This window comes from Uloborus diversus, chromosome 2, assembly GCF_026930045.1.
Source record: "Uloborus diversus isolate 005 chromosome 2, Udiv.v.3.1, whole genome shotgun sequence".
Lineage (NCBI taxonomy): Eukaryota > Metazoa > Arthropoda > Arachnida > Araneae > Uloboridae > Uloborus > Uloborus diversus.
This window is the reverse complement of record NC_072732.1, coordinates 82,341,512-82,369,315: the sequence shown is the minus strand read 5'-3', so window position 1 is coordinate 82,369,315 and position 27,804 is coordinate 82,341,512. Positions and strand designations below refer to the sequence as shown.

Genomic DNA, 27,804 nt, shown 5'->3' with positions numbered 1-27,804 from the left:
AGGGACATAATTCGCAACAACGGCATCTGGGACTGGACTGTTCTCAAACCGATTCAAGATAAATTAGGTGGTCGCATACGATTAATAGTTGTAGGCTCTGCACCTATTGCTGGACATATTTTGACTTTTTTGAGATGTGCTTTAGGTTGTGTGGTAAGTATGAAACTTTTATTGCTTTAAAAGCACACATATGTGCAAGACTTGAGTTTGTACTAAAATTCCTGATTTTTTTAAAAAGTAGATGAGAGAAAAAAAAAACCTTTTCAATCAATTTTCTTTATTGCCTCCTTGTTTGTCAAGGCTATATAAAAAATTATTCATTTTTACAATTCAACATACTTTACTTTGTTTCTTTTTCTTTTTTTCTAAATGGCATTTTATAGAAACAAGCCTTGAAACTACTAACAGTTCCTTCAAATGAAAAATAATTTTCTGACGAATTTAACCCATCTATTTAAAGTAAAAATTAAAAAACAAGCTGTTAAATAACATGAAAAATATACTGTTAGAATAATTCACCAAAGAAACTTTGAATATTTCTTTTGCATGTAAAATAATCAGCCAAGCAAATATACATAGTCATAAATAATACTTTAAAAGTTCCATTAAAATGTTAAATTGGGAAAAAGAACAAACATACTGATTATGTAAACAATGTTTCTCAACAGGTAGAAAGTAAACTAGTCACGAAGCCAAGAGACTTTTACGAAAAAGTACCACAAAAAAGTTATATGCAAGAAATAATTTTTTCTTCAAAAGATTTGACATTTATTTTCATTACAAAAATACCAATATATGCATTATTTTATTCTTAGATTGTTGTTGGATATGGGCAAACTGAATGTGTTGCTCCGTGCACCATGACTACTCCAGGTGATTCTAGTGCTGGTAAGTTATTTTTATTATATCAATGATTGGTTATTGTAAAAAAAAAAAATCATTTTTTTATGTTATAAAAAATTCACTATAGTATAGCACTTTAACTTTGACAAAATGAGGAGAACCTAACTCTAGACTTCCAACATTCAATATTTGCCCTGGTAATACTAGATTTTATTGAATTTTGTGGGCTTTCTAGCAAGTTAGCAGCTATATAAATTTATTTCTTAAGGTTTTGCTTCTTGCTTGTATGAAGAACAGAGTGATGATATAAACAAAAAATAAAATATTCTTTTTACTGAGTGAAAAGGTGGGAAATTTTGAGAATATTTACTTATGTTATATTTTTTCTGTTCTAAAAATCGGAGTTATTCTTTCTTTTCAACATTCAACAATTATTGTTGCAGAGTACTTGCAACTTCAATTCTGAAACTAACATGTTTAAAAATTTTCTTTTGATGTTAAGATATTTAACTGCACCTATGTTTCAAACTATCTCCATGTACCCATCAGACAGAGCAAATTTTTGCTATGGATCATTTCATGTCAAACCAACAAGGCAGTCAAACTGACCAGCTCAGATTTTCATGAAGCTATCAGAAATCTTATTTGTAAATAAAATAGCATATTGGAATTGACAATATGTATTAAAACTAGAGATAGTCAGTGTCATTCTTTTTAATGCTCTATTCATCAAAGGAATGTTCAAGTTCATTTATTTTACCAATATGCTGAACTTATTCATTTGAGTGACTTGGTTCATTTTTAAAAAGTTCTGCAAGAGTTGCTCACATACATTGAAAATGTTTCATTGATTTAGTAATATTCTTTTTAGGAGAAACAAATAAATCTACTGAACAGTCAGAAAATATATTATAAAAAATATTTTATTTCGTTTTAGACTAGTAAAACAATTATAGTTCATTTGGTAAGCTATTTCTTAATAACCGAGTGGTAAGTTTTCCATTTTAAAAGTCGCAGGCTCGATTTCAGCACAGTGCAAAATTAAATAATTAAATTTTTTATTTTTTAAAACTATAGTATGACTGAAAAAATATTAAAAAATTGATTTTTAAATCACTAAATACTGTCGTATAAAACACTTTGAAAATGAAAGTAAAACAAAAAAAAAAAAGATTTTGTTTGTGTAAAATGAAAGTATAATTATAAGACAAAGAAAAAATTTAGTTATAAATTATATGAGAGAAAATTACAAAATAAATATTGTTCAATGAACACATTATAGCGTGCATGGAATATGCGATAATTTTTGTCTTCAGAATATTGTTAGGGGTAGTTAAGTAAGTAAACATACTCAAAGTCTCCGCCCCTAGGAGATAAGCTAAAGGTGAGGAGAAAATTTTGGAATTTTCGAGAAAATGTCAGAAACAGTGGAAAAAATGTGTTTAAAATAAAAAAATTCAAGCTTAATAAACTTCCTACGAAACTGTTTTTTCAAATATTTGTCAAATTTTCAATATTTTTTCTGGTATATGTTGTGAAAAAATAGATTATTTTCGGAAAAATTCTCTTTTTGTCAAATATTTGCTCCTAGTGCCTCTCAGGATCAGTATTCATGAAAATTATCAATGACAAAATTGTAGAGCTTTAAATTTCCTTCAATTTGATGTGCTATTTTGTTATACAGTAGGAGACCGTTATAACGCTGACCTATATAACGCAATTCTCTATAAACCGCACTACTTTACAGAAGTAAACAATAGGTTTTAAAGTTAAAAAACTCAGTCTGTTTTTCCTTGCAAACATAAAAATTGTTAGGCCAATTAATTAAATTTTGAGACAGTTTATCATCTTTCCATCTTATTCAATGCTTTTAATTGAAAAGTTAATATTCACAGTAAACAGAAAATACCAGATGGCTCTTGAAGATGCAGCTGTTATGCAAGCCATGGAGCTAGCAGAAGTGCAGAATATTTCACTTTCTTTCGATTGTGAAACACATTTGTTTGTGAATGACTAATTGTGACATTGGTGCTTTAATACTTATTGCAGATAAAACTCATTCTGAAGTGCAAATATGTTCTGAATATTAGTTTCAAAATTTGTGAAATGATCTATATAATGCAAAAATCTGTATAACGCAAAAGCTCCGTTCCAAGGTGTGTGTCATAACGGTCTTCTACTATATTTTATTCAACCAATGAAAAGTTACAGAATTTCAAACACGCACTTTCATGGCAAAAAATGGAACACTTGCCATTCAAATTTCAAAATAACCTGAAAGGATCATGCACTTCCTCTTTCCTGAATGAATTCGACAATCCTGATTTACAATAAAGAAGTATTTGTGGCCTACTACAACACAAATGATGAGCAAAATGACACAATGTTTATAAAGTACAAATAAAGTATTAAAATAGTTAGAAACTCGGCGAACAGCTGTTTCTGGGCTGTCAAATGCAAGCCCCTTCATCAGTGCATAAAAGAACGAAAAGCCCCCACAATGTATATCAAACCAACCCCTGTTTTAGGAGATCATACAGCACCATTTTTTTTAGGACTCTGTCTTTCAATCCCGTTCGTCCATGAACGAGACATCAATAATTTAAATCAAGGGTTCTGGGGAGGAGTTGTCCTCCCATCTTCCCCTTCTGTGCTCCTGGTTGGCATACATTTGATTTCAGTCATATTATTGCAAAAAGAAACTACATAGCCTCATTGCTATCATATTCAGACCTACTTATACTATAGATAGCATAACTGAATTTTTAAAAAAAAAAATTATTGGTGCAACCATTGTGCTACTTGTGATATAGTGATTAAAGTCTTCTACACAAAGATAACCCAGACTCCATCCCATATGAGATGAATCTCTACAGCAAACCTACAGTTTCATGCTAAAAGGTTGGGATTTGTTGGAGCAAAATTTAAGACATATCAATGCTGTAGAGAGCAAGGTTATGCCTATGCACACTATGTTCATCATTGTGATTTCTTTTTTTTTTTTAAGTTTATTATTTTTTTTACCTGTTTGTTTATTTGTTAGTTTTTTAACATTAAAGTGTGTTATAATCTATTCAGCTCTGATTCTTTTTTGCATTAAAATTACTAGACAGTGTTGGACCTCCAATCCCATGCGTTAAAGTGAAATTAGTAGATGTTCCTGATATGAATTATTTTGCATCTGAAGGAAAAGGAGAAGTGAGTACCACTGTAAACTTTTCTTGAAGGATTTTTGTCTTGTGTAAATTTTCCATGTGAAAATGAAAATTAATTAATTTTTAAAGGTTTGTGTCCAAGGGCTTACGGTATTCCAGGGTTATCTAAAAGATACTGAGAAAACTGAAAGCACTGTTGACAAAGATGGATGGCTCCATACAGGAGATATAGGAATGTGGCTACCAGTGAGTTTTTCTAACTTTTTAATCATTTCTGGTGGATTAATGTTTTTTATTATTATTTATTTTATATATTTATTTAGTTTGAAAAAAAAAGCACATTTCTTAAACTAAATATATGTGGTGACTTATTTTCACTTTTTAAAATCTTAATCTTGTTTATTTATTATTATTATTATTATTTTGTTCCCCTTTGTTATATTCATTTAGAACATTCACACTCAAGTAGTCATAGTTTTTATATGCTATCCGCAAAGTAATTGGAAATAGTTTGAAAATGAATCAATAGTGACAACATATCTTTGATATTAGAATGTATAGGGGGGGGGGGGGTACTTCTTGCTTTTGTTCCTTACAGCTAATGTGATTAAGAAAAAAAAAAACACATACACACAGAAAGTGTAAAATGAAATTCAGGTTTCTGAGAGTTGAATCAGTTAACTTTAAAGCAGTAGAAAACAACTGTTTTCATTTCATTAATAAAGTTACATTTCAAACAAATGTTTTTTTTTTTTTTTTTTGAATTACCAATGCAGTAAACATGAGCTTATTTGAAGCATATTTGAAACCAAACCCTCTGCCCTCCCTCCTCTCTCCATTTAAAAATGATTCTGCACAATTTTAGGCACAGCATCATTTCTATCTTCATTTTCCCTTCTCATCATTTTTCTAAAGAAAAAAAATTGCTTAGCCCATATTGTGTGTTACCCCATATCCGGTGCTTCTCCAACAAGATTTAAGTTCTTGATCTAATGCCTTAATTATGCTTTAAATTCAATAATACTGCAAAAACACGTGCTGGATTTTAATAGGTAGAACTACTACCTTTAAAAGTTATCGTTTTCAACGTATAACAACGATGGTATTTGATTACTGTAACGCTGTAACAAAATTTCAGAACTGAAAACAAGTATGCACATGTAACCTCTTCAATTGTAGTTCAGTTCACTATTTCTGGTCATAACACAAATCAACTCTTCAACCACTAGTTCTGACATTCTCCCTAGATTTCGGTTGCATGCGTAGAAATAAAAGAGATACCCTTTTATTTCTGCACATGTCACTACCTCATATTAGAAGGTACTGCTTTACTGCATGGTTTTACCCTTGAAATATTTTCTGCAGTTCAAAACAATGGTACTAAAAGATAACATATGAAAAAAAAGTGTCTGTTTTTATTAGTTCAGAAGCTTTTGGAAATATAATTTATATAAAATGAAATTGAATAGATGAATAAATGTACTCAGTGGAATGTTTTATCTTTTATTTATTTATATATTTATTTTTCAGAATGGATGCTTAACAATTGTTGATCGAAAAAAACATATCTTTAAACTGCAACAGGGAGAATATGTGGCGCCAGAAAAAATAGAAAATATATATTTACGTTGTCCTTATGTGTCTCAAGTTTTTGTTCATGGAGACAGCCTTAAGGTACGTCCTAATCTCAAAGAAATATTAGATTTTATCACAAGATTTCTAATTATCTGTTTAAATTATATATTGTTACACAACAAGCACTACATTTACAGCACTGCCACTGCTTACAAACGATTCTTGTTGACAATGTGTCTAACCGCACTGGATACATACCGGCTGTAACAATTGCTGAAAATTGTGGGAACGTCGCTCATGGCTTACTTTTTTCGCACATGTACATTTAAGCGTTTTACACTCTGACCTCCTTTTGTGACAATAGTGTGATAGTGCAAAATTATTTTTTCCCAGTTTACATAAAAATGCTACCAGTGTTTGATTATTAGTATGTACATGTTCAACAAAATAAATGTCGTAAAAACATTTTTAACATGCATTAGATTCATATAAAATAATTTGAAGTAGTGGTAATAAATTCATGAATTTCAACACCAGAGTCTTTGGTTTTAACACATATTGTCGATTCTAATAAGACAGTTTATATCCATGTAAGTATTTTTATGACCAAAACTACATCCCAAAGAAGGTAAATTCTGGCTGCAAGAATAACTAGCGACCTGGTGTGAAGTTGCAAATAATCTAAACTGTTCTCAGAGCAATGAAAAGTGCACATGTAGAAGTGTTTTAAAGTTGAGAAAAAAAATTTGGGATAAGATCAAAATAAAAAAATTATATTTAAATCTGAAGTAGTTTTTTTGACTGATATTCTTTGTCAGTGCAATACTTTAATAAACAGCCTGTAGAGTTACAACTTACAGATTGATGAAAAATCTGTTTTGTGTGTTTAAAGTACCATAGTAAATGCCGTTTTTATTCTTTTTCTACAGTCATGTGTTGTTGGAATAATTGTGCCTGAAATGGAATTGATAGTACAGTGGGCAAAAGAACGAAACATTAATAGGGACAAGATTAAAATCTGTCAACATCAGGTATAAATCTTTTTTTTTTTTTTTTAATTTTGGATTTTATTATTTAATATATATATATATATATATATATATATATATATATATATATATATAATTTGTTCTCGGAACAATTAATATTCATGTATTTGCAGGTAACTTGAAGTTAGCATTTATAAATTATTAATGTGATTTTTAAATGTACCATTTTATTTAAGATTTATCATTCTTTGTTTCTTTTTTAGCCTAATTTCTGGCTGTTAATTTTGGGAAATGTCAAGTGCTACATTTAGGGCATGGAAATAAGTGTACAAGTTATTATTTGTAAGGTTCAGTCATTAGTCAGGCAGAAAAAGTTACTGATTTGGGCGTCTTAATAAGTCAGGATTTAAAGTTTAGTCAACAGTGCAGCATAGCTAGTAACAAAGCCAATAAGATGCTTGGGTTTATCAATAGATCTATTTCAAACAAATCTAAAGAAGTTCTTCTGCCCTTATATAGAAGTTTGGTAAGACCTCATTTGGAGTATGCTGTTCAGTTTTGTTCTCCTTATCTTAAGAACGATACTAATGTATTGGAAAGGATTCAAAGGCGGGCTACAAGGCTAATAATTGGACTTTCTCATTTAGACTACGATTCCAGGTTTAAAATGCTAAAAAGTACAGCAAAGAAGAGACTAAGGGGGAATGATTCAGTTGTTTAAATTTATTAAAATGAAAGATGTTACGGGGCTAAAGTTTAGCACTGAAAACAGGACAAGGGGTCATTGTTTTAAGCTATTTAAATCTCAGGCTAACATGGATATTAGGAAAAATTATTATTTTAGCAGGGTAGTGGAACCTTGGAACAGCTTGCCGGAAGCGATGGTAATGAGCAAGGGAGTAGATAGTTTTAAGAGGGCCATTGATCTTTACTGGGGGATTGTAAATTTACTAGGACCAGCCTAGATGGGCCCAGAGCCTGTTGCTGGTTGTCACTTTTGCAGGGTGGCTATAGGTCAGTAAGATCAGGGAAAAGTCAGGGAACTTTATCACTCAGGGAAATATCAGGGAATTTTGAAAAAAATAACAAATTCAGGGAAAATTGATCAAATGAAGAAAAAAAATTTTTTTTCTTCCTTGCAAAATGAAGGACTTTGATTCCCTAACAATTTTCTGCAATTATTTGTTTTAAAAAAGTAAAATCAATGAGATGTGATTATACAGTTCCGCATATTTGTTCATCTTTTTTCCTCAAGGTCAAAGTATTCAATCTTAGGATGAGCTTCCTAAAATTGCTTCTATGTCTGTAAAGTTGTTTATTTTACCTTGCTTGAATTTTCCTTCCAAGCATTCCAAGCTACGTAAAATAAACAACCCTACAGACAAAGAGGGAGCCGTCATTAATAACTTAGCTCTCTTGCCTTTACTCATTGGCTTGAAGTAATTAGCATGCTGTTATCAGGATTTCAAGAAAAAAATCTTTGTTTTTTAAATTAATGCTGAAAAAATCTTAAAAGTTATCATTTGGCATTTTTAATTTAATTGCTAAAATAGAATTTTGACTGAAAATCATTTTTTTTTTTTTTTTTTTTGCCATGGTATTATTCACTGTCACTTCAGATTACAGATATTTCTTTAAGAGTGGTTTTAATAATTTCTTAGAATTCTTATGTTAGCTGGTTCCTGGAAGTAAAGTATTTGTTTTGGATTTCCTTTCCTACAATATTTCTCTGTCGATAATTTAATATGCTATTTTTCCAAAACAAAAAAAGGAACATCTTTTCAAAATATATTTTTAATAAACAGCTTAAACCGTTCTAAACACTGCATTTTTTAAAAATAAGCAATGCTTTTCAGGTAGAGCAAAGAAAGGAAACCATTATCATTGGTAACGTAAATCAGGGATATTTAGTGAACTTATTCAGGGAAATCAGGGAAAAGTCAGGGAACTTTTTTTTCCGAGTTTCTGTCGCCACCCTGTTTTGCATTTGTAAAAGTCGGAACAAGGAAAAAAATTTTAGAAGGCGTAATGCATTCTAAAAATATAGCTTAAAAAAAATGTTAAAAATAAATTAAATAATGAAATAAATAATGAAAAATGTAAGTCAGGGTTCGTACGAGTCATGGAAATCCTGGAAAGTAATGGAAAAATTATTATTTTTTTTTTCAAGAAACAAAAAAAGAAAGAAAGAAAACTCATGCCTGAAATTTTTGAAATTCAGTTTCATGTTGACTAACAACATTTACAAAATTTGGTGTTTGATTGACTGAATCAAAATGAAGTGAATTCAAAGCATAAGCAAGTTGTAAATGTTTTTTGTACTAATTTTTGGTTTTGACAACAAATTAAAAGTATAATCACAAATTCTGTTTGATTATAATTTACAGGCTTTTTTTTTTTTTTTTTTTTGGCAACAATGAAAACATGTAATAACACTTTGATAAGAAAAAAAATTATTATTTCGTTGAAATCGTTTCTGATGCTTACAAAATTGAAACTCAAGTTTTTTCTAATAGAATAATCTCTGTATTTTCTTGTACATTCTATAATAAAAATAATATTTTGAAATTCATAATTTCTATGATAAAAAAATATTATGTTCATAAATATTATTTATCTGTACTTTTTAACAACAACGGGTAATGTTAAAAGTATCAGTTTTGAGAACAGTGGTTGTAAAATATCTTAATTTTTTGTGCCTCTATCCGCCTAACTTTCATGCCTCACACCAGTAAGAATTTATTGTATTGATGGTCATATATTATATTTATTAAACTTACAACCTTGCATCTTACAACTTCTTGTCAAAAATTTTATTAGCTTATCTTTACATTACAAATAAAACAAGCTTCCATTTTACAATGTGTGATGTTAGTTATTATGCTAAGTCAGTATTTAATAAGTATTTTTGAACTTCTAACAGTTTTGCCCCCTCTTAACATGTTTTTAAATTATTTATTTTATTTTTCTTTCTTTAGGATGTGAAAGAATTTATCCTAAATGAGATGACGCTTACGGGAAAGAAATCTGGTCTTAAATCATTTGAACAGGTAGGTGTTATAATTGATGCTAGAATTCTTTTGAAAATTGAACCCTTAGGTAGATCTAGTCGCTGTCAGCAGTAGTTTCAGAGATAATCATCTCAATTTATAAAATGCTAATTGAAAAATATGGATAGCAGTTGCTATCTCTGTTACTTCCTGGGTCTGCCTATAAAACTTAATTTTAACTGTCAAAATATTGTTTCGAGTTTTTTTATTCTCTTTTTTTCTTTATTTATTTGATTTATATTTGTGAATTATTTCTCACTGAACTATTGAAATTTAGATTGAAGTTATGCTATTTATTCTTAAAAATTAGTTTTGAAGTCCAAAGTGTTTTCACACTTTTTTTTGTTAAAAATTAAGTGCTGAGCTGAAGATTTTTAGAATCTCAAAATATTGTGAAATGTTAGCAAGTAGTACACAGGGGTGCAGAAAGTGTTTTACTGCCAACATTTCTCCCAATCTATATGGAAATTTCCCCAAACTTTTTACAATATGTTTTATGTTTCAGATAAAAATTCCTTCCTCTTACTATAGGTATAAATAATTTTGAAAAAAAAAAAAAAAACTGTATCTTTAAAACTAATGGAATGAAATTGTAGCTTGTAGAACTAGGTATCTAAAACATAAATTAAGTAAATACATGTAAGTTTTAATTAAACTCTCCTATCTAATATTTATTATTAAATGTAACTTATTTCCAACTAGAGTCCAGTCAATGAACACATTGTAGTGTGCATGGAATATGCGATAATTTTTGACTTCAGAATATTGTTAGGGGTAGTTAGTAAGGAAACATACTAAAAATCCCACCCCTAGGGGGTGAGCTAAAGGTGGGAGAGAAGGGATGAAAATTTTGGATTTTTCAAGAAAATGTCGGAAACAGTGGAAAAAATGAGTTTAAAATAAAAATTTAAGCTAAATAAACTTCCTACGAAACTGTTTCTACACATATTTGTCAAATTTTCAATATTTTTCCGGATATATGTTATGAAAAATCGATGATTTTCGGAAAAATTCTCGTTTTTTGTCCAACATTTGCTGCTAATGCCTCCCAGGATCAGTAGTCATGAAAATTGTCAACGACAAAGTTATAGAGCTTTAAATTTCCTTCAATTTGATATGCTATTTTGTTACATTATATTCAACCCATCAAAAATTTCAAATATGCACTTTCATGGCAAACAATGAAAGGATCGCATACTTCCTCTTTCCTCAATGAATTCGACAATCCTGATGGACAATAAAGAAGTATTTGTGGATTATTACAATACAAATGATGTTTGGGGGGAGGGGAAGAGTTCTGAAATTGTGACGAGGAGGAAGGAAAGAGTAAAAAGTGTAACATCAACTTTTTTTTAATACGAATATGTTTATGAAAAGTAGCTTGTAAAAGAACTTTGTGACAAAAAGGGGGGGGGGGGGGTAAAAATGTTGAAAAAAATGTGACATTATTTATATGGACAGCCCTTTACCAAGGAATCGGACAAAAATTTGCAAAATTATGTATATGCAGTATGAATTGTTGGACTGAGGGTGTGCAGAAAGTCAGCACTGACTGAGGATATATAGTGTACAAAACTGTTAGGCAAAATGAAAGGACTGTATAAACCATACGTGCTCCAATGTCAGTTAGGAAATTGAAACGACGGTCAAACAGGAAGATTTTTGTCCAACTTTCAATAATAACAGTCAGCTGACAAATCCGCAAAATGATGAAGCTGTTGAAAAACGAAACAAATACGATCCGAGCTTTAGGTAATGTTGAAGTTGATATTGCGAAGACGGCTATCATCAGATGGCAAAATTCTTCGATAGCTATCATTTGAGAGGAAGTCCTCCGGGTTGTTCTCTTTATAGCCAAATCCCCAATTGATCATCACTCTGCTGTCAAAATGACCCAAAAATCTAAAATCATGCAACATGTATCGAAAATATATATCAACAGTTCTTCTTCCTCTGAATCCATTGAGGCTGCTGGGGTCATATGTATCTCTTATGGTATGGTGCTCTAGCCACAGAAAAGTCCCTCAACGAGTTCCGTTACAAATCATTTATCAAATTAACCATAGAGACTGATCTCAAACTCGCCGTACCACCAGGTACACACCTGTAGCTAGGAACTTAATGATGAAGTACCAGGTTAGGAGTTTGGGAAAGGAGGAATGACCAACTCTTATCGAAACTCTCGGAATCGGATGCTGCTCCAGACGGAATCTCGAAGATGATTTTGACCAACTGCATTTCTACAAGTGACCGGAAGGTCACTTGTAGAAAATCATCTTTAAACTATTCTGTCGCAAGCTTGCATTGCAAGGGCAGTTGCACCAACGGAATCAAAATATTTATCCAGGACAAAGGGGACGGCGATGACATCAAAACATTACCAATTTCTTAGAACAACTTTTCCAATACTGGTGACATAACCCTTCCACCTCGGAACAAAACCAAGATGTCACCTTTAAGATATTTTCATTTTCTAATTACTGTCAGTCCGTATTCCATATAAACACTTTCAAAATATGATTAGTAATAGTGTAATAAAAACTAAAATTAAGAAAAGGTGCAGCTGGTCAGCTATATTTACCACATTTCTATTATTAAATTTTTCATTATCATGGTATAGTGGCACACATTCATTTCAATAAGAATAACAAAATTGAGTACATGCTAGAAATTTATAGTTTTTGGTTGCTTGTTAGCTTTGTGTTGCAGTGATTGGGCATAGGCTTGGTATTTCGTTGGTATCAGGTTTGAATCTGTAGTTCAAGTGTTCAGCCGGTAGATTTTCAAGACACTAAAAACCGTCAGGGTCCTTGTCACAAGATTGTTGCACGATATCCCTTGAGCGCCTGCTTGGCACAGACACTCGGAGACAATAGGAACCAGATGAACTTTTTTTTTCTGAAAGTATTGGTTTTCAAGAACGCATACCAAAAAAACTACTGGAAATGTGGCATATATGTATGAAAATAAATTTACAATAAATTTAGTTAACTTTCACTTTCATTCGGAACACATTTTTCCTGCCATTTCCAAGATATGATTGAAAACCACAAAACTTGGCTCCCTCTTCCCACCTTTAAGTCCCCCCCCCCCCCAGGATTGGGGACTTTTAGTATGTTTACTTCTTAATTACTTCGAACAAATATCTTACTGAGGAAATACTGGCTTTCTTCACTTCCTCATTTCACTTTCGTTAAGCAATGCCACGGGTATGGAGTTAATTCATACTGCATATACGTAGTTCTGCAAATCTCCGTCCAATTTCTTGGTAAGGGGCTGTCCATAAATGATGTTACACTTTTTTTCAACATTTTGACCTCCTCCCCATTTGTCACACAGTACTTTTCATAAACTAATTTTTATAAACATATTCGTATTAAAAACTTCTTGATGTCACACTTCTTACTCTTTCCTTCTCCCTTGTCACAAAGTGAAAATTTCACGACCCCCCCCCCCCCCCTAACATGATTTTTGCTGTAGTAATCCACAAATACTTCTTTATTGTCTATCAGGATTGTCGAATTCATTGAGGAAAGAGGAAGTGCGCGATCCTTTCGAGTCGGTTTGAAATTTGTGGATGGCAAGTGTTCCATTTTTTGCCATGAAAGTGCGTGTTTGAAATTCTGTAACTTTTAATTAGTTGAATAAAATATAACAAAATAGCATACCAAATTGTAGAAAATTTAAAGCTCTACAGCTTTGTCATTAAAAAATTTTCTTGGATACTGATCCTGGGAGGCACTAGAAGCAAATCTTTGCCAAAAAGAGAGAATTTTTCCGAAAATCATCGATTTTTCATAACATATGCCCGGAAAATTATTGAAAATTTGACAAATATGTGTAGAAACAGTTTTGTAGAAAGTTTATTTAGCTTGAATTTTTATTTTAAACGCATTTTTTCCACAGTTTCTAACATTTTCCCAAACCCCAAAATTTTCTTCCCCCTCCCTCCCTCCTTTAGCTCACTCCTAGGGGTGGGGACTTTTAGTATGTTTACTAACTACCCCTAACAATATTCTGAAATCAAAAATTGTCTCATATTTCATGCACGTTACACCCCTCTGTTTTGAGCACTCATTGACTGGACTACAAATAGTTAATGAAAATATAAAGAGTTGTGATGCAAAAGAAAATGCATTCAAAAGTCGCTTGCGAAAATAATCAGAAAATTAAGAAAGAAAAATCGAATCTGCAAAATTTCCCCAGATGGGTCCAAGTTTTCCCCATTCTAGATCACCGCATCAGACATATTCTGCACCCGTGGTAGTATATTCTAAAATAATAAATAATACATATATTTTTATCCTAGTCATTTAATGTCTTTCTTTTAAGAATGTATAAAAACTCGACATAACCATTAAGTTTTTGAAAGAACTTGAATTTCTCTAGTCATTTTCCTCTTTCAGTTGCGGTATAGTTTACTAATGACTCATTATTTTGGTAATGGGACTATATTTCTTTTATTTCTGTCCTGTTTGATTTTAATTCTTATTCACATTTTAATTTTTTATTTGTAAACTTGTGCTTCTATTTGGATTAATATGTGTGTCAGTTCATATAATTTCATGGGATATTTTAGAAAAGAGCTGCTTGGCCATTTTTTTACTTTTAGACCTCTACATTTTGGCCTATCTGAATTACATTTATGGCAGTTAGTTTTACATTTTGATGTTAAAGTGCATAAGATAATAAAAAGTCTCACCTGCTAAGTTACCTAGCTATAACTTTTTACCTAATTCAAAGGGTCATAAATCACCTAGGGGACAAATACACAAAATTAAATGTGGCAAAAACTAAACATTGAAATCACACTAATGATAAAATTTAACTATAATTATGTGTCTGTTTACCCTTCATAGTTTGCAACTCCAGCTCCTCAAAAATCAGAAAAAATTACACTTTTAGACTCCTGTAAAGCAAATGAGGATGGAATTAGAAATAAAAGTTCTTGACTATTTCAGTATCCCGTTCAAGTACTGTGCATGTTGTGTATGTTGTCTTGTGTGTTAGGTGTGTAAAAAAAATACAGCTGTTTGAATTTAAGTAATTTGTTTTGTTAACTTACACACTAAAATAAAAATATAAAATATGAAAACGTCATTGAACATTGTTAAATTATGTATATTATACAATTGAAAAAACATATTGTAAATAATTATTTTAATTTGATCTTTAAAATATTTGGACATGAATGAGATTTGATTGACAGTTCAAGTAGTTTACATATGGACTATACCAGCAATCGGCAACTGGCAAGCAGAAAGTCAAAAATGTGGCCCCCAGAAATATTTCAAGTCTAAAATCCACAAACAAATCATTTGAAAATTATTTTATGTAGGCAAAACTGTCTTTGACAAGTTTGAAGTTATAATAAGAGAAGTTTTATTACTTTTGAAATGAGTACTACTGAAATTTATAATAAGAAAGACAAGTTTTATTACTTTCTGTTACATTTTAGAAATAGTTGCTAGACTGATTTTAGTTTCTAATGGTTGGTGTAGAATATGCAATATTTGTCTGGACCTAGATAAAAATTTTCAAAAGTGTCCAAACGCCTACCAAAACTACTTGCCGATCACTAGACTAATGAAACTACCCTGTGATAATGTATATTACACACAAAATTTGTATTGCATACAAACATTCTTCTTGTACATTGCCTTCTGTAACTTGACCTAAATATATTTAAAAACATTATACAGTAGACCCTCGTTTTACACGGTTTTGATTATATGCGGTTTAAGATTTCACACCTTTATTTTACACAGATGAGTTTGGGTTTTAGGTGGATGCGGCAATGCAAACAAATAAAATTTTCCCCTCTTTCAAAATCCAAACTCGTAAAGATTTCAGATTACGTGTAATAAACTGCATTTTGGCATGGTAATAATCAAACTTGGGCCACTGGAGATATTTTATGGGATTGGTTCCAGAGCTCTTTCCAGAAGTAAAGTTATTTAACTCACACAATTTAGAACTCAATGGAAGAAGAGCTTTTAGGGATGACAAAGGAAGACAAAAGCAATGAGGATACTGACGTCGATGACACAGAATCAAAAACATTAACACTGAAAATTTTGAACCATTCCTTGACAATACAAATGATCTTTCTGATTTGTTATGGATGAAAGATTTTATTATAGAAATGATCATGGTTGTGTTAATGCTCTGCAAAGAACTACAGAGAAAAATTCTTGACTGTCAAAAGACGATCATAGCCAGCTCCTTTTCATAAACACTAAATTAATTTGTATTTTCTTTATGCATGTTGTGCATAGAAATCAATATAAGCACACATTAAACTTATTATTCAATTAGTCATTACTAGAATGAAGTATCTTTTTATCTATGGGACCTAACCCCTATTTTAACACTAATATTAAGTCTTAATTTACATGGTTTTAATTTATGCGGCATTTCCGAGGAACGTAACCCCCACCGTAAAAGGAGGGTCTACTGTATACATAATTGGAAAAAAACGGGTGCATTTTTGTAAGTTCTTGTTTGAGTGTAGCTTTGATAAAATGAACACACACATTAGTACTACAGTTCTAATTGTCTCAGTATGTGGTGTACTGGAATGCTTTATCCAAGTAAATTCATAATTTGATGTTTTGAAACTGTACATCAAAGTTACATTCATGTCCCAAATATTTTTTAGTTATCAAATTGAAATAATTATTTACAATATGTTTATCAATACATTTATTATGTAGTGTATAATATGTATTATTTAAGAATGTGCAATGATGTTTTCATGCTTTTTATTTCTGTTGCAGTGTGCATTAGCTAGCTTAATTACTCAATTTCAAGCAACTGTCTTTTTTTCAAACTAAATACATAAAACAATAAACACAACATGCATAGTAAAGATTTGTTTCCAATTCCAGCTAAACCCAAGGTTTACAGTGGTTTAAAAGAGTCATTTTTCTGATTTTTGAAAAGTTGCAAACTATGAAGAGTAAACAAGTTAGATTTTCTCATGAGTGTGATTCCAGTGATTCATTTTTGCCTTATTTGATTTTATGTTTTGTCCTCTAAGCAAGTTATCACCCTTTAAAATGAGTAAAAATAATTACATGTAGGGAGGGGAAAGGGTTGTTTTTAGGGGGGGGGGGTCACTTATTGTATTCATTGCCCAATAAGGGTGAAATTATTTGCATGGTTGGATTACCCAATTACTGTTCCATTTATCCTCTTGCATTTTTAGGTGAAAGACATTTACCTCCATCCACACCTTTTTTCAATGGAAGATGGCCTCCTGACGCCAACCCTGAAGACCAAGAGGCTGGAATGCCGGAAATACTTTAAACCTCAAATAGATGCTATGTACAGTCTCCTAATGTGAGGAAAAAAATATCTTTTCGGGACTAATATGTGTAGCCTTTTTTGCACCCACCTTTTGGTTTTTAGAGAATGAAGTTTGGAAGAGATGACGTTACACAGCCATTGATTATCCAATACATTAGTGATGTGCAAAGATGTATGAAATGAGCAAAATTCAAATGCATAAGGTTTTAGGAACTATTTATACTACTGGCATTTAAATTCTTTTTTTCTCCTTGTGTTATTAAATGTTTGAACACAGAATTGTGATATATTTATTGTCGAATTTTGTTATAGCAGTTGATCTGCGAACAAAAATGAGTTTTATTTATTTGTTTTAGTAAATTTTTTGCATTTATACAAGTTTTATCTCTTTGATCTTTTTGAACTTTACTTTGATTAATTTTAAAACCTAAAAATTTAAGAATTTATTTTATATTAGTTTTATGAATCACAAAATATTTCACATCAAACCTTTATTGCATTTTCAATTTATTTTTCTTTCTTTCATTATCATTGTAAATAAAATTGGTTGCTCCATTTTTGTTTTTTAAGAGACTGATGCTTATGAAAAATTTTCTTTGGGATTCAGTCTTGCAAATTAAATATCACTTTCATTTTCAATGTTAAAAAAAATTATTAAATGTACCATATTTAAATTGATCAAATTAATTTGTTTCCTGATGTTACTCAAGCCTAATAAGAAGTGAATTAATATGCTGGTGGCATTTAAAACTTCAGCTGTGAGGCAAAATCTGAATATGAACATATTTAATTTCATTTGTTGTTGCAATGTGAATTAAAATTCTTTTTCATTCCTGTTGATAAACTTGTGAAGATGAACACTATGTTCGAATTAATTCTGAATTGCGTTGTGTTTTTTAATTTTTATAAACCATTGAAATGTATTAACAGATTGAGCTATTTCATTCTGTCATGAAACAAATGTGTTGTACTTAAAATTTTACTTAAAATCATCATTGCAAATAGATAGTGATATTTTCCTTCTGTTATTTTTTAAAAAGAATGGAAGAAAAAAAAATCCCCATCAAGTTCCTTATTATTGTTGTTATTTTTGTTTTGTGTAAGTCATGTGAAATAATTATGAAGAAGCAGCAGAAGGTGTTAGCAACTTCTAAATTATGACATCCAGTGAAATTTCATTATTAAATACATATGTATGTATAAAAAAAATTTTTTACTTTACTAACATGCATTGATTTTGTCTTTTTATGAATTTATTTAGATCATTTATTATAAACTTTTACCTTTTAAAAAAGTAAAGACAATCATTGAGCCTAGGGTAAATGTTTAACTTTTCTTATGTATAAGTAATAGTGATGTGTTTAAGTTCATCAAAAAATCTTTGCTACACCTTCTGTTCTAATATTTTATGCATCTACCATTAACATTCCATTCAATTGTGATCATATTGTTTTTATTTATTAATAAGATGATATTACTAGGAATCTAAGAATAGATACAGGGTCTTTATGAATAGATAAGTTATGTGTAGTGTTTCCTGTACATAATATTTAATTTAACACAGTCATTTTAAAATGTTTTACCAATTGTGGAAAGCCTGGTTCTTAGTCCAAAAACTACATTTGTCATAAAATATTTCTGTATTAATAATATTGAAAACAAAAGCTGAAAACTTGCCTTATGTCTCAGGCTCTTATCAAAAATTTGTTTTATAAATTCTCTTATTAACTCTTAGCAACAAAAAAAGTAAGCACATACTATACAATTAAGTAGGTGCCTCAAGCATATTCATTAAGAACAATTTCTATGTAGCGGAGCATAATTTTATTATTAGTTGCACTTAATGCAAATGGTATAAAAATTATAGCTAAATCTAATTTTATAAATATTAGATGCCTGAATTTTCCTAAATGATTAAAAAAAATCTGGATTCTAACAGCTGTGGCGAAATTATTAAATGGCGCGTACTTCCTTACCTTTGAACAATTTGAATTATACTTAATTTACTACTAATTCTACAGTCATAATCAAGTTGCATACTGGTAATTTAGCTATAACATTTGAAGTCTTCTCCAACTTTGAAAAAGTGCTAATACTACCATGTATGTCCTCACAATTAGCACTGGTGAAAAATATAACAAAATATCTGCTCATTGTATAAATATTTTTTGCAAGATGATACTGGCTGATTAGTGGAGATAGTGATCTTATTTATTATTTGTGATTTTTTTTTTTTTTTTTTTTTTGTGATGGATAATATTATTGTACTCCAGTTAGAATGGGACCAATTTAAACATTTTTGGACCATAGCCTTAATGTTCATGTGCGTGCTGTGTAAATTAGTTTGTCGCCAAAGCTGTGAATCTTGTAAAAAAAAATTCTGTATTATCTATTCCTCATTATCATAAAGATGTGTTAAATATGGTCCTGTTCTAACAGAATCTCTTTATTTCCTAAAGCAGTTGTTCGTTTTTAAAGGACATTATCAAACGTTTACTTAATTTATTTTACTCTACTTATCCTTAAATTCTCATTAAATACTTTATTGGTCTTTCAATTTTGAGTGAGGTTGTGATAAGAAATACTGTGATAAAAGATATGATTTTGCTGTTTGGAAAGAATGAAAGATTTCAGTTGAGAAGAAAGATTGAAATTGTTTTATAGATTGCCTTTTTTTTTTCCTATTTCATTTTTGCTATTTTGTTTTGTGCATGATGTCAGAACATTTGAAGTACTTCCATCTCCTTTTGGCAAGGTAATATTTATTGTAATTCCAACCAAAGAATAACTATAAATTGAATAAATCTTATTCTAGCTTGACTTGTTATTTATCTGAAATTTATTTTACATACAAATAAAACACTACTTTTTTATAAACCATAGACAGAATTCAATGAGCTTAAGAACTAGATTCCTTGAAACTTCTCGATTAATTCAGTCAGTTTAAAAGTTGTGTATTAGTAATTATTATTTATATTAACAATTTTGCCAGCATAAAGAAAAAACTTGATTTTTTTTCCCCCTGTACTTTTCACAAGGGAAAACTGTTTGTAACTTTTATTTCAGGTAGAGATGCTTTATAACTGAGAATTAGACTACATTCTCTTAGCAAAAATGCATGCATCTACATTATACAATTATTAATTGAATAATAAATCTATCACTGTTTCAGCTGGCCTTCTTCGCCTTGGTCCTGGGTTCTGACCCACTGTGGCCAGTTGATGTGTTTTCGAGGGACAGAAAATCCTCAGCGCTCATGTTGTATCATTATGCAGCATGTAAAAGGTCTCCTGTATCTTCGCTTGGCTTTGAATGGCCTCAGCAAAATTAAATCCTTAGTGGAGTTTCTCATTGAAGACAGCCCAGATACTTCCATGTAATGGAAACTGGGCACCAGAATTATCTACTTCATTGACATTCATTCCTTAATGGTGACACATGAAAGACAAAATGCCATATCAGGGAATCATACCAGGTCTTGAAAAGGCGTTAGACACCTAATGCAGCAACATTAGAATTTGTTTTAAAATAATAATAATTAAATCCCCACTCTATGTATCACCCAGCCAAGATGGGAAATAAACAAAAATCTATCAAAAATTGTTCTTGCTTTTTTTTAAATGTTTTTCTTGACTGATCCGAGTTTTTCTCTGTCAAAAATATGCCCCAAATATTTTTTAACTACTGAGGGATAATGTTAATTCAGATTTCACTGTAGAGAAATATACCTATAGATGATTTTACACTTGGGTTGTCTGTTTTCAACATGTACACCAGGGGTGCCCACCCCACAGAACAGCAAGGGCGCACCCTAAAAAAAAAGCAAGAGTCCCCCTTACCAAAAAATGAGAAAATCACCCCCCCCCCCTTAAAAATTTCAATGGCATAGTCTGCACCATGACCTTCCCCCCCTAGGTGGGCACCCCTGTGTACACAGCTGCCAAGAGCCGACCCTGTGTCAGTTTAGGCACCGTGTTCTTTCCCTCCATAAAAGATTTAAAACTTAAACTACTTGGATTCCAAACAGAGCCCTTCCAAAGGGAAGACCCTTAGTTTCTGGCAGGCAGAGATCTATAAATTTTGGGCCTTCCTGCAACAAATCCAGTAGGGCCGAAAGCCAGCAGTGTGTATTTGCAACATTAATCAGTTTTGGTGCTAGTTTTATTTTTCTATTTTTCAATTTCTTGGCCACTGGATCCCTTAAGGGCGTGCCTCCCCCCCTCCCAGCATTGCAGGTATGCAGATCCAGGCCTGGTTTCGACTAGGCTGACGTGGTCTCGTCGGACTTGCATGTGCAATAACAGGTACTTCGCAGAAGTGGGGATTGCTCAAACCAGGCGCGAATTCAATGGCAGGGAGGTCATGCCCTCCCCCTTCCCTTAAACGACAAAAAATAGATTTAAACTGCCTTTTTGTGATTTATATTTCAAAACGTTCGCTCACAGAGAGATTCCCTTTTCTAAAATGATCACCCACCAAAACCAGAAGATAGATCTACCCTTGGCGGCGCCAGAAAATAATACAGGCTGTGTTTATATCCCTTTGGAATTCAGTCAAGTTGTATTTCACCTTTTATTCAACAGAATACAGAATATTTTCAAACTGGAAGCTGTGAATTTGAAATGTTCAAAAATAAATCAACTTCCGTTGAAGCACAGACGTTTCTTCATTTTGATAGAGTTTATAACGGGGGGGGGGGGATTTACTCGAGCGCGTTAGATGAACATAGGGGGGATACCCTGCATCTTTGCAGTACCTCCACCAAATGTAAGTCCTTCATGTAGAAGGTTACGTCTAAGACAGTACGTCAGATTAGTAAAAAAAGAAAGAAAAAAAAAAGATCGTCAAAAATACTGAAAAACTTCAGATTGAAAGATACGATGGATTAATTACTAGTCATAACGTGTTTCATATATAAAATCTGACGATTTGAGCGTAACGTTAGGGTGTGCGAAGATTTCAAAGTTTTTTGCAAAAAAAAAGTCAATATTCTCGAGCACGGTTGATTTTTGTTTTTTAAATTTTTATTTTGAAGAAAAAAAAAATGCAAGGATTACGGAAACCGAAGTTTTAAAATTCGTCTATTAAGTTTAGAGCGTGCACATGTACAGTAAGCGATAAAGCTTGACCACGTAGAGATAGATGAATTGGAAGCGGAAACGGAATAGTACTTTTATTTTATAGTTAGTAGGCAGAGCCCGATAAAGAAATCAGGAAACCCCCAAGACCGAACTTTTTTTTGAGGCCCCCTGTATTTAAACCTAACAATTTTACCGGGGCATTAAATAGTGGGGGTCCTAAGTCTCGGCTTAATAATCAGTAATCAGGTTCTCGGCGAGATTTTTTTCTAGCGTCCAGATTAATAAACAAAATACTCCTCTAAATAATCGTTAGATTTTCGGCTACAGTGACTGGAACACCAAGCTGTACTTTCAAGTAATTTCAATATGATAGTTTTTTTTTGAGCAATCACGATTGCTTATTGTTCTCATTTGACCGTTTTTGGTGTCCGTGCCTTTTTCAACTTGGACCAGAAGCCTTTGCAGCACCACCGTCTGCTGGCGGCGCGGCTGCTCCGGTTTTGAGCTATCCGCTTCTCCTGGTCGGGAGGCGTTCATGTCCTACACACACACACACACATTCACACACATACACACGCACGACTTCACACACATCCACTCACACACGCGTACGTGCATACACACAGGTCTACACACACACACAACTATGCACACGTAACCACCCAGGAGGAGAGGCAGTCTTGGGGGGGGGGGGGGACAGGAGCCGTTTCTAGAAACAATAACTCCAATGAGTAGGGTCCTGTCTCAGTTCGTGATTGCGAAAAACATAATTTGAATTCAAAATTTCACAATTCAAATTAATTTTTTTTTTCCATTTTCTAAAATGCGATAAGAGTTTGCGTCACTTTTGAAACTTCAGTCTTTTGAATGAGAGCATTTTTAGGGTCCACTTACCCAATCCCCTCCCATTCCTGAATATCTGGCATCCTGAACATTTTCTTCTTATAACCGAAACTATAAAATCTAATAGGTTCTCACTCACTACGTTCAAATATATCCCCATTTAGCATCAAGCCCGGCTCCTGTGGTAGGCATCCGCCAAGGGCGGCAGATTTTAGGGGCGACAAAATGTCGAAGTTGAAACATTTTTTTTTATTTTTTTAACAGTATGAATATTTGTTTCAGCTCCATAAGATTCAATGCTTTAATGCTGGGAAAAAACAAAAAAAAAGTGTACCAGTGCTTGGATGGATATGCAAAACATAGTTCGGAATTTAACTAGAAATTCAACTTAGAGGCGGCAAATTGCGCGATTTAAAAAGTCTTTTGAAAATACCAATGTCTTTTTCACTGCCGATAAAGATGCACTACTTTAATGTTTAAAAAGGTAATTTAAAATGTGCACCAATGCTTGGATATGCAGTTTTATTTTATCAATATATTATTTTATATTATTTTTATTATTATTTAATGGAAGGGGGGGGGGAGCGGCACTCGTTAATATCGCCTAGGGCGGCAAAACTACTAGATCCGGCTCTGTTTAGCATCTTATACTCCCCTACTATGTTATTTTTAGAAAAATTGCAAAAAGGGACTATGGCGAGAGAAATGATTTTGCAGCAGAATAATATTTGTGAGTCAAAAAAAAATAATAATAATTTACGAAAGATTTAGTTTTTTTTTTTTTTTAAATTCCAGTAGGGAAGAGCAAAAAATAAAAAATCCAAGCAAAAAAATTTCAGTACCTAGTTAATTCGCAACTCCAATGAACTATAAGAGGCGCTGCAGCCACTGTCTAATGGCGGATGAAAAAGGTAAAACAAACACATACCGTAGCTTATAACTTGCCTTGACGCTTTGTGAATGACAGTAATTTTTCATCGTATTTGTGGGAAGTTTCTATTCTTCTAAAATTACATTACACCACAAACTGTCTGAAGCTTGTAATTTATCCCAAAGAAAATACGTGGAATGGAATGTTTTACCTTTTTCGGTAGCATTGTTAATCACCGCAAGGTAACGTCTTCGAGCTCTGGAGTTGCGAATACTAAACAGCAGCTTAAAATCGGCATCTATGCGAAAGTTGTGAATGAAAAATTAATTCACGACTAGTTTAAGATTAGATTTTATAAGATTGAAAATAGAACCCGTGTATTAGCCCTGGCTTTAGGGCGGTAACTTACTGAATACAGTCAACAACGTTTGCCTTGATGACTGTAGCATTGTTGCGTTCGAGGAACCTCCTCGGTCGACCGGTAAGTAACCGGTTACAAACCGCAGCGTTCTATCATCTATCGGTTATCTCACCGGTTACCATTTTCAGCTGTTGATTGGTTGATTGGAGAACGTGATCATTAGCTGTCACGTGATTAACTAACCGGTCGCTCCCGGTCGAGCTCGTCGAACACAACCATTGTTGGAGAAGGAGGCTTTTTCACTCCAGAATTATTTATAACTCAGTGCATGGCCCCACTGAATACTTAACGGCCGTGGCAATCGCTGAAACTCATGGCAACAAAGAGGGCGCCACTGGCTACCCCTGTTTTTGTTTCCACTTGGCGTGATTGAGCGTTGGCGCTTTGGCATCTGTGAATACGTGATTTCTCGACTTATTATCGGGCTTACGTCATTTGACGAAAATTTTAATTTCAAAAGAAGGAATGAAGAGAAAAAGTGCTGAATAAACATTGTATTACAAAGGTGAAGAGCATTTCTTATTCGCAACTCCAACGAGCTATAGGGGGCACTGAAGTCACTGTCTAATGGCGGAATTGAAAACTAAAACAAACGCACATGGTAACGAAGAAAATGCTAAAAGTGTTGTGATTTTTGTTCGTACGTATGATTGTTTCGCTTTATTCTTTTTAAATTAATTTTCAAAGTCTTGTTGATATTCTGACCCACGTAGAAAGAAATGAGAATTCAAGAAGCATTACTAAACGTCAAACATTAATGCAAAGTACGTAGTTCGTAGTTCTAAGCAGCCATTTTCACGATGTTGAATTCGATATTTATCAATTCTTGATAAAACTAAATAATAATTGTGGCCTGACAAGAATAACAATTAATGCTAGAAAATTTAATATGACATTACAAATTATTACCAAAAGAAGATGATACTTCTTTGCTTTGCTTTGGCTAGCGCTTGTTTTCCATTTGTAGCTGAGTTATTTCTCTTGAATTCCCGAATCGGTTAATTTAAAATTTTCTGTTTCGATTTTTCTAATTTCTGAGTTACGATTTAATAGTGTCATGTTATGCAAATCATCAACAAAATTCTCACGGATATATGGTGGTAGTTTTCTTTTCAGTTGATTGACAATTATTTCTTTTTACTTATCGAATTCTGTAATCTTACTACCATTTTATTCCACTCATGATAAAAATTGAAAATGGTTTAACTAAAAACGCGAAATCTCGCCAAGGCTACTTTGCTCGCACAATGCCAAAATTATAACCCTAAACAAATTTGGCGATCCCTTTCAGCTGAGAATAAAAGGAATAAAGTAAATTCTTTCTCGGTTATTCATTTTGTTCTACGATAATATATTCAAGAAAATATTTTGCATACTGTCCATTCCAACTAAATGCTGCTGTAAAATATGGTAAGTTTAATTAATTTAAGATTAAAAAAAACTCCCATATTCTTACAAATTCATACAAAACAATAAAATTTTTTACCTTGTAGAACGTTATCCAAGTTTGTTAATCCAGAATTTTCGCTTTCACCTATTATTAAGGAAATAATGAAAACTAACATTATTTTGAGGAGCTCGAGAATACTACTAAGCGACGAATTAATTTCTGTAGCTGAAAGCAAACTAAGACACATCGATTGCGTTAATAAATACTCAGAACAAACTGCCTGTGTTTACGTCAACAGACACACATGGAACGCAACGTGGCAAAGTTTTAGGTGCATTCGCAGTTTTATAAATCACCACAAGGTAGCGTATTCGAGCGCTGGAGTTCCGAATTGTTATTTTAATATCATATCAAAAATTACGCGTAAAAAAAATTTAACTAAACACAGAAAACATATAATTTTTTTTAAATATTATTGCGTAATTCTTAATATATTTTTTCAAACGCTTTTTTTTTTTTTTTTTTGAAAGCTTTGCAAATAATTTTCAAATTTTTTTATTGAAAATCCCTTGGGGTTTCTTTTTTGGATACAACAGTTCTGAGATTGATGATATATGGCAGGCAGCCCTCATTTCTAATTTTACATGCTCATTTACATGCGAATTTTTTTTGCTCAATAAATTACATCGAAGAAAAAACACGCTCCGCAATCTGTAAATACTGTCTGACCACGGATTGTATGGAAAGACAAACATCCTTTTTACAGCCGGAAATGGACGAATCTATTATTTTTTTACCGATGTCAGCTTTTGCAGAAGCAGTCTTATGCAAATGAGCGGAATACGCTCATCAAATTTTTACTTTTCCCTCTTATTCACATCGATTTATCTTATCTGGATGTTTGAAAATTCCACGCAATCCGTGGTTGGACAGTACATTCATTTCTCAAAACATGAGAGGGTCTTTTTATTGCCCCATTTGACCCTGATGAGGATTAGAAGGGGGGGGGGGTACAGGAATTTACGTTAACAATTGCCATTCTTTTCGTTCAGAATGTAGTGTATATTCTACAACGATTACCAGAATTTAATTAAAAATGTACGCTTGGAGGCCCGACATTTAAAATTGGGGGGGGGGGGGGGCAAAGGTTTTGCATTCGGGAAAAAACAAAATACGAGCAAAAATGCCTAATTTTAGTATGTTTGCAAAATTTAGGGGTGTCATAATTGCCCCCTCCCCCGTGATATCCCCACTTGACAGGCCTGGTTAGAAATATTCTTTTTCAAATGAAAAAGAACAATAGAAAAGTTCAAAATATGATGGCAATTTAAGAAAATGAACCATTAACATAATTTTAAAAACATTTAAAATTCAGAGTGTGACTACTACATGGTTCTACGACGGGTCCGTGGTTCTCGCACCAATATTTTACGGACACCAAAATAATGTCATTTATCTTTTTCCCCCTTCCATTTTTAGCACATCTCATGTTATAACAACTTTAGTGTAGATTTTAGTAGTATATCAGTGTACAATACGCATAGAATTGCACAAACGTTTAGTGCAGATTTTTTTTTCCTTACGAAAGGAAATTCATAGAATAATCAAAAAATAAATAAAAATACATGGAGCTAGAAAAAATTTTCATTTTCCCGACGCTTACTTTTTAATTAATTTTTTTAAATGTCCGATTTTGAAAATAAGGCGTGGTCTTTATGACGTCACAAATGATGTACATTGGCGCATCTGTCGACCGCGTTTCTACGTTATGATGATCAAGAAGCGAATTGCATATTGCACTTTACGCTTACTATCAATCATATAGTTGCCAACACATGTGAGTAAAGAAACTAATTGAATATTGTGCTCTGTGAGTGGCATCAGTGAATGGCATTTCACTGGCATCGGCAGAAGCGTAAACAATCAAAGCGCACCGATTAATGCATTTTTTTTAAACAATAAACTTAGTCAAGTTATTTAAAAAAAAATGGTCAGATCGTAAGATTTTAAAAATGTTCTTTCAAAAAAAAAAAAAAAAAAAAAACTTAAAATTTCGGAAACGACCCAGTTGATTCACACGCTTTGAGCATTAAAATATATATATATATATATATACACCCAATCCTCTTTTTATGCGGTAAATAGGGACCGCATAAAAAAAATCGTGTAAAAAAATACTTGAAACTTCACCAGTAGCTTTAAAAAGTTTTCGCAACTGAGTTAAAAAATATTTTTTATGCGGTGGATAGGGACTGCATAAAAAAAGTCTCACGTA

General features: G+C 32.2%; 1 protein-coding gene across 1 annotated transcript in view; it reads left to right on the top strand.

Annotated features, from left to right (window-relative positions):
- The window catches only part of LOC129217140 (long-chain-fatty-acid--CoA ligase 6-like), a 34,795-nt gene extending 15,052 nt beyond the window's left edge, over positions 1-19,743 (top strand). The window contains exons 12-19 of the mRNA XM_054851400.1: positions 3-153; positions 816-888; positions 3,953-4,041; positions 4,128-4,244; positions 5,529-5,672; positions 6,503-6,604; positions 9,541-9,612; positions 16,823-19,743. Coding sequence (XP_054707375.1) covers positions 3-153; positions 816-888; positions 3,953-4,041; positions 4,128-4,244; positions 5,529-5,672; positions 6,503-6,604; positions 9,541-9,612; positions 16,823-16,960 — 886 coding nt within the window. The 3' untranslated portion in view covers positions 16,961-19,743. The remainder of the gene's footprint in view (positions 1-2; positions 154-815; positions 889-3,952; positions 4,042-4,127; positions 4,245-5,528; positions 5,673-6,502; positions 6,605-9,540; positions 9,613-16,822) is intronic.
- Positions 19,744-27,804: the final 8,061 nt, after the last annotated feature.